The sequence below is a fragment of the Scophthalmus maximus genome, chromosome 14, assembly GCF_022379125.1.
Source record: "Scophthalmus maximus strain ysfricsl-2021 chromosome 14, ASM2237912v1, whole genome shotgun sequence".
In the NCBI taxonomy this organism is placed as follows: Eukaryota; Metazoa; Chordata; class Actinopteri; order Pleuronectiformes; family Scophthalmidae; genus Scophthalmus; species Scophthalmus maximus.
The window spans coordinates 17,783,300-17,791,368 of record NC_061528.1 but is presented as its reverse complement, the minus strand read 5'-3'; the positions used below and the strand labels follow the sequence as shown (position 1 = coordinate 17,791,368).

The following is an 8,069-nucleotide window of genomic DNA, read 5'->3' as shown; positions in this document are numbered from 1 at the left end:
ATAACTGTCCAGAGTTAAATATATATAATTTTGATTTTTGAATAAATGCAACATCTTTCTTGGGGTTTTTTTTTGTCCTGTTCATTCACAAATGAAAATATAATTTTTTTTTCACACCAACCTCCTCTGCATATGTGTTAATGCTCCCACAGTTTGGGAAGCTCTGACTTAAAGCATAATATATTCACACCGGATACATATATACAGTAGATTGTACAAATACACACACAAACCCTGTTTTATGTGTGTAATGACTTGCTTCCACGTCACCTACATGTATTTAAACAATCATTTACAGACTGCAGCTGGGCTTGGATGTCCCAAGTCTCTTAACACATGTAATGAAATTATCCTTCAGATACACAGAAGATTAATCAAATTTTTGCTGGAACATCACCCAAAGGGTAAAAAAAAAAAAAAAAGTTCCTCTGCACTCCTCTCTAATCATGATGTTTGGGGGCCGGAGGGAAATTTTAATATCAGTTCCACATCTGTCACTGTTCTGGTTCCAGTTACTGAAACAGGCTGAACAAAACAAAACAAAAAAAAAGGCTTTTCTTCATTTATACTTTATCATTATTACTACTGCGCCTATTTTGTGTTTGCGGGTAAATAAGGAAAAATGATCCTCGTTTTTGAATGTTGCATTTCGATCAAGTGGAGGTCATCGGCTTCTTCCTCTGGTGAATGAATGCATTCTGAGGAAACAGGCCGTATGCATTCAGTGTGTCCTTGCCTGCTTGGAGAAAACCACAAATACCCGGTATCAATTTATCGTCCCTTTTTGTGTGTAAGCCAACATGACTATACAAAATCCTCTAAGGGGCAGAAAAAAGGCTTTTGGTCAGTTTTAATGAGTGTGATTGCAAATTTCTGTTGAACAAAGCAGCACTGAGGACAGTATTCAATCACAGTATGATGTAGGTTCCTGAATATAATATATTTGGATTTAACTTGTCACTACTACTACTACTCTTTGTCTTTTTCTTCATGAAGCCTCAACAATGGACTACACACGGTGAAACACACACACTACTGCTGACAGGTTTAGACAGTTTTATCAAAGAAAACAGTGAATCCTTCTCCTGACCCCGTATTAAGAGACAGTGGTGACACTATTGCATGATAATAGATCTGACTGACAGATCTAACAAAGGCAGGTTTGTGACGACAACGAAAAACTGTTAGCGTTGCCTCGAAACTGCCTTTTTTACCGCAGAGGCTTGAATGAAAGTGGGGTTAAACCAGGATTTCTTTTGCTCCGATTCCCAATTGCATAGCATCCTTTTATTTAAGATAAGATCACAGCTTCAAGAAAGCTCGAGTCTCGAGGCAGCTCTTTGACACTTGACTCGCCCCACCAGCTCTACAGTTATTTGGCCTATGTGGCCTCTGCCTGTCATTGGATTATCATTTTTATTGCCAGAGGAAACCCGCTCCAACTCCATCATAGTGCCACCGATTGTCAAAGACTCACCTGGAATGAAATGAGTGACACACAAACACACACACACACGCACACACAGACACACAGACACACACACACACACACACACCTCTGTTGGTACAGCTCGTTGATATAGTGCAGTATTACGTCAATTATTCCTACTTCCAGCTTTGAACGCATATAATTTGTCTCCCAGCTGTTTGAGCAACATGTTTATACCCCCAGCTTCTTGATCTTCAGCTCCCACATCCATTTTCAGTTTTCAAGTTTTCAAAAGCAATGCATATCAGTTGCAGACTCCAATTTTCAACAATTTTCCTGAAAGCTATTGCACCCAAGTTTGCAGGATTTTCCATTAAGGAATGTTTTCCAACCTATATTCACCTAATTCAACTGGGAATTACCTTATATTCAAATGTGCTTTTCTCCGAATTCAGCTCATGTTCAGCTGGCTTCAACGTCAGTTAAGACTCTGCATTTTCAACATATTCTTGTTTTCTTCCCTATAATTTCTGGTAATATACTAAGTGCTCTAAACATTAGGCTACTATTCATTTTTATTGCTTCTTTTCTTAAATTTATTGAGAATTTTTTTTGGTTTTCTTTTTATACCCGACTGAAGAAGTGCTCAGAATTTCCAATGTGAATGTCACTTGTACATGTCCCCATAATGATAGTAATACAAGAAAACATACACACAGCCTTGATTATTTTTTTTTAAAAGGAACATGGATGAAAGGAACAGGAGATCATCTATGATGTCATCAAACGTATATAGCCTTTTTTTAAATTCAAGATCAAAGCACTATGTGAATGCCATCACAGACAAAGTAGTCACCAGATTTATAAGACCGTTCACGACACTAGCATAGCTGGTACATTTACACACTCTGAATTTGAAAAAGCGAAAAAACAATCAAACAAATTACAAAGAAGCTAGGAAAGAAATTCTAACTAACTTCCATGGAGAGCAGAAGTGAAGCTACAAAGGCAGGAGAAATGTTGACTCCTAAAGATATTCCAGAGATCCTGAGGGTCTTTGGAGAGGCTTGTGCTCATGGATCTAAAGGGCTGGATTTTGAGGAATTTTGTGTAGCAATGAGGAAGATACACAGTTCTGTGAGTGAAGAGGACCTGAAGGTCCTCCACACCCAGATTGCCACAAACAGTGACAAAACTGTGAACATTGATGAGCTGCTCTATTTTCTCTTGGATAAAAAAATGGCATTAGAAAGTTGGGATTGTGAAAAACCATTTCCCAACCCTTTTGAAATTGTACCTGTGGATCTGCGTAAACGCATTATACGTCTGTTATTTATTCCCCTTGACGATGAAAGGGAGCCTGATCATGATCCACAGGTTTCAAAAGGACAAACCAGGACTTGCCATAAAGGCCATTACATCGCGATGAGCTCAGATGGTATCCTCAGCGTCTGGACTGAGAAGTTTGAGATCTTTTGCTCAACTCCTTTGTGCAAACCGAAAGCAACGCAAAAAACATATTTTTCCATCAGCAAGAAAATGAATGTTAATGACATGGTGTACCTCAAAGAACCCAATCAAATTGCCATCTGCACCACTGACAGGGAAGTGATATTTTTCAAATGGAATCTTTTCTTCCTCAAACAGTTTAATGTCAGTCATTCTTTAATAGTAGAGGACGACGCAGTGAATGCTATGAACTACTGGTCCAATGGAACTAAAGCTGTGTTTTCCTTTAGTGATATGGAAGGACATTTGTATGTGTTCATCTCTTACAATATACAGGCAAATGGCCTTTTCTGCTCAAATTTGTTCAAGGAAAACTCTCAGCACGGGTATCAAACTGCAAATGTTTCGACCCTGTTGAAAAGCTCCTCTCAACCTTTTGTATGTGTTAAAAGTCTCAGCTTTCATGAGCCGTGCAGCCAAGTCCAATACTTTCCAATGCTCGACTCATTTTCCACCTGCAGTAGTTCAACCAAGACGATGGTCCTCACACGCATCCATGCCTCACACATTACCAGAGTCTCAAATAAAGTCTTTGAGAGCAGAGGTAATGCTAAGTTTTTCACGTGCGTTGAACACATCCCTTCAGCTGGGAATCTAGTGACTGGTGGTACAGATGGCTTACTGCGGCTGTGGTTACCCCACAGAACCTTGTCCTGCGTTCGTTCCCTAACAGGACATGCCAAACCTATCACTCACATTAGGTTCAATCTTGAGGACGGAATACTCATCAGTTTATCCGAGGACATGAATGTACGCGTGTGGTCCGAAAGCTTTATGTGTAGGCAAAGCTTCCAGGCTCATGGCATGGAACAAGCCCGAATTGCCAGTGTGTGTTATAACATACAAAACAATGAGCTGGTCCTGACTAACACACACATAGGGAAATGTCTTGGAAGAGGAACGGATGTTTCAAAAAGCAAAGAAACAACCCATGAGAAGCCCCTATGCTCTGCACTCTATCACAACTTTTTGAAACAGGTCATTTCTGTTTGTCAGAATGGTGTGGTGCGAGTGTGGGATATCCTGACAGGAAAAAACGTTGTGCAGTTTAAGGTCACTCCGGGCAATCATGTGGGGACCACTGCCATGTCATTTGATGAAGATCAGCGTAGACTAATCACAATTTCACGGGATGGGAAAGTGAGACTGTGGAACTTCAACAGTGGAACAGAGCTTGCAGTACTCCCTGTGACAGTGCCGCGCAAGGTGACAGGTATTGTCTGCACTAACAATCACATCTTTGTTTCAGTTAGGAACTCCAAGATCATTTTTGACTTGGATATGAAAAGAGATAACAACAGAGTTTTGGAGCATGATTATTTAAGTGACATTTCCTCTATGGATGTGCATGAAAACACACTGGTTACTGCTTCCAGCAATGTATATGTCATTGTCTGGGATATGGACACTGGCGAGACTCTCTACTGGCTTAATACAAGAACGAGCATTCGAACTCACTGGGCATTTAGAGTTGCTCAAGGTCAGACCAGGAGTCTGCCAGAAAGTGCCATCGCCATTGGGAGAATTCAATCACATGGGACAAAGACAGATGTGAAGATCAGTCATCTTATTAGGTGTCTCAGGACCAGGGAGAATACTATAAACACAGCAACCCTGCTGACCTCTGCAGATGGCTACATCTATGCCTGGTCTGTCAAATGCAAGGGAGGTCTGTTGGCGAAGTTCAGGGCTGTAAATGATGATGGTGCAGTCATTACCACCATGTCAACAGATGTCAATGAACGGACACTTCTGACGGGGGACAGTGCTGGAAAAATTTATCTGTGGGATATTCAGGGATTTGGGTTAAAAGAACAGACGGACAAAGGCCCATTTCAGGATATAAATGGGTGGCGTGTGTCAATGTGTCAACCTCCACTGTTGGGCTCCTGGCAATCTTCTCAGACAGAGATTTTGAATGTTTTGTGTGAAAAAAACGTAATCACTGCAGGTTTGGACCACAATGTCCAGCTATGGACAAACACAGGCTGCTTAATTGGCCTTTTTGGGAGAGACCAATGGGATGCAACACAACTCTGCCCAAAGAAGAATGCTGACCAGGAGCAGTCAGAACAACCACACACAGCAGAGACAATTGACACTCAAATGCCATTGCCGGAGTCCCCGTCCCCATCACCAGACCAGACAAGAGCAACGATGCCCACATCACCACTTCTTGAGCACTGCACAGGACCGACGCGGCCCACATCCCCACCGCTTGACTTTACTGACCTCAAACAAAAACTTCACAGGAAAATCTTAGCAATCACAGCGCAGCAAGAATGCCATGATGATTTACAAGAACCCGACAGCAAGATAAACACATCTGCCAAGGAATCCTCAGATACATACCCGTGTCAGACCAAACACACCGGTGAAGACGGGATTTTTAGATACAGGCCCACGTTAAGCTCCACACATCGGAGATGCCACAGATGCCAAACAAAGCTCTCCTCAGACTCCGCAGACATCTGATAAGGTTCAGCTCGCACATCATCGTGCATCATCAAGCAATTTAGGCCACATCCGCCTCAGACTGCCCACCACAGGCTGTACTAACGCTGAATAAAGCATCCACGCTTATCATCCATCTCTGATAAGTTTCCGCTTTCTCATCTTCTGACTCAATTAAAAGCCAATAATACTTGAGACCCTGCTCACCACAGGCTGTACTAACGCTTTAAAGAGCTCACCACACGTGGCCATCGGCTAATACAGTCAAGCAGGGGGCTGAACACTCGATAAAGCATGCACGCTTATTACCCATCTCTGATAAGTTTCATAATCTTACTCAATCAAAGCCAAAACCACCGCTCACCACAGGACGCACCAACACAACAAAGAGCCGTCGAAGATTCATACAGGTTAAACATGGAACCACACGGGAGTCATTCCTGTGTCTAGGATACTGTGGGGGACACGGTGGTGCAGTGGTTTGCACCGTGACCGCCCAGCAAGGAGGTTATGTCTGTGAGGAGTTTGCATGCTCTCCTCGTGCCTGTCTGAGTTTACTGCAGCGGCTCCGGTTTCCTCCCAGAGTCCAAAGACACATCAGCTGCCTCAGCAAGATGTTTCAACTCTCAATTCCTTCAAACTTCAGCTCCAAGATCAAGCTTTACATTTTAGCTTACATGTTTACAAAGCGATACATTTTCAACTACCACAACATTTTGAGTTTGGCTTCTAAAGTTTTGATTCTTTAACTTCCAGCCATGCTTCCGTGAATGGTCTCCCTTTCTTCTCTCTTTTCCACACACCTCTCCTCTCTCCCTCATGTCTCTCCTCTCACGCCAACTGATCAAAGCTGATGGGCATCCGCATCTCCTTCTATGCAAATAAAATGTAATTGTATTGCATTGGATTTAATTGAACTTCTCCTTTCTGCTTCAAAATCTTGCAAAGTTTGTCTACCAGCTGGCCCACACACACACACACACACACTCCTGCTAAACCATGTATTTTTAATGCATGGCTGACCATGTTTAATGAGAGAAATATCACAGGCTCATTTCAGAATTTCTAAGAGGGCATCATAATTGTTTTTCAAACACTGTAAAATGATCGTGCACACAGCACCAGCCTGACACCTTGCATCTCATAAATAACTTGTGGAGGCTGCAAACACCACAGCGCCTATGGCAAGCTGTTGTAGAAAGTGAATAAGTTCATTTTCACTTGGGTACTGTGCTTACGTACAGTCTAAGAGTGTTTACATTTTCTGCTATTTTAAACATTCAGGGAGGGCTATTTTAACTTTTTGCTCCAAAACACTTATTTAACAGCTGGTTCATGAACAAAACCTGTCTTCTAAGAAAATGTGATGGCCTGTTATAGTTTACACTATGCAATGATATATGCATAGATAAAACTAGCTCCACTTTGACTGGCCTGCAACATTTCAAATTCTAATAAATACTTAATGCAAACTGTAAAAGATAACAATATGAAAGAGACTCTGCATTTTGAGGATTTTTACTTTTGATTAAAAACTATACTTTGGAGGTGAGGATATTGAGTGTTTTGACATTAGTGGTGTTTATATCCTTTTTTTGACAATGTCTTTATTGATTTTTCCTTACACTAAAAATTATGTTATTGTGTAATACAATGCCCCACCCCCGTCCCAGCCCACAACATAATTACTCTCTTAACATTTGTTTTACTGTAGGAGCTAAAAACAAAAAAACAAAATGTTGTCACATCCCCAGCCACAGTGCATACATGTTTCTTTAGCCTCATTGCATTTTAAAAACAAATGTCAGGTATATTACTGTTGTATATCTTTAATTTGACAGGAGTTTTGTATGTCTGCATCAGCCAATTATATTGGCGTAGCTTTATGTTTATATACTTTTACTCAGAGTCGTCTAATGAGTCGTGACAACTCCGTTCACCCCAATGGACCATTTTTTTCCAGCAATGGCGGATCATGGAGCCTCTCAATAGTTCCCGGAAGTAGGGCATAAGAGGGGTATGACGTTTAAATAATCAGATTGTATATTATCAGGACATCTGAATCAAATCAACATGCGCATTAAAGCATTTTAGTGGATTAGGATTCATGATTATTTATGATTTATTTCTCTTTTTAAAAAAACGTATTGACTAACTACATAGATTAACTACATAGGCATGTTGGTCTACTATATTGTAAATCGATAAACATATTGACTACTGATTACCAAAAATCGCAGGTCTGTCGCTCTGAATAATGGATTCGAATTGCGCGCCAAAAACTTCCGGGAACTATATTAAGTCTACGTTTTGGACTTTCGTTGTCGCAACCTTTATTAGAAGGCTCTGCTTTTACTTACTAAAAAGGCCTGAATATTTCTGTCTCAGGAGAACACCTTCAGCTGCACCAGGGGAATGATTATTAACCTTCAATTGTCTTATCACTGCCAAGTTGTTGTATTATTTTGTTTTCCCATTACTTAAAGAGATATCGGTTAGCGGCTGTTGTTCTGGTGTGTGTTGGGTGACCCGGGGTGACAAGGATGTTTACCACAATTATCAAGCAAACGCATTCAAAGGTTAACATTTATTTTATGTTTACAATTGATTTGGACACTGCTCACCTTTTCTCTTCTTAAAATGTATTGCAGTACAATCTCTGCACCTTCGTGGAAGT

The 8,069-nt window shown here is 41.0% G+C and overlaps 1 protein-coding gene across 1 annotated transcript; it reads left to right on the top strand.

Moving 5' to 3' along the window:
- The first annotated feature begins 2,284 nt into the window (after positions 1-2,284).
- LOC118283144 (WD repeat-containing protein on Y chromosome-like) lies at positions 2,285-6,294 on the top strand. The gene has a single exon (XM_035604862.2). The coding sequence runs from the start codon at positions 2,411-2,413 to the stop codon at positions 5,411-5,413; it is 3,003 nt and encodes a 1,000-aa protein (XP_035460755.1). The 5' UTR covers positions 2,285-2,410; the 3' UTR covers positions 5,414-6,294.
- The last annotated feature ends 1,775 nt before the right edge of the window (positions 6,295-8,069 follow it).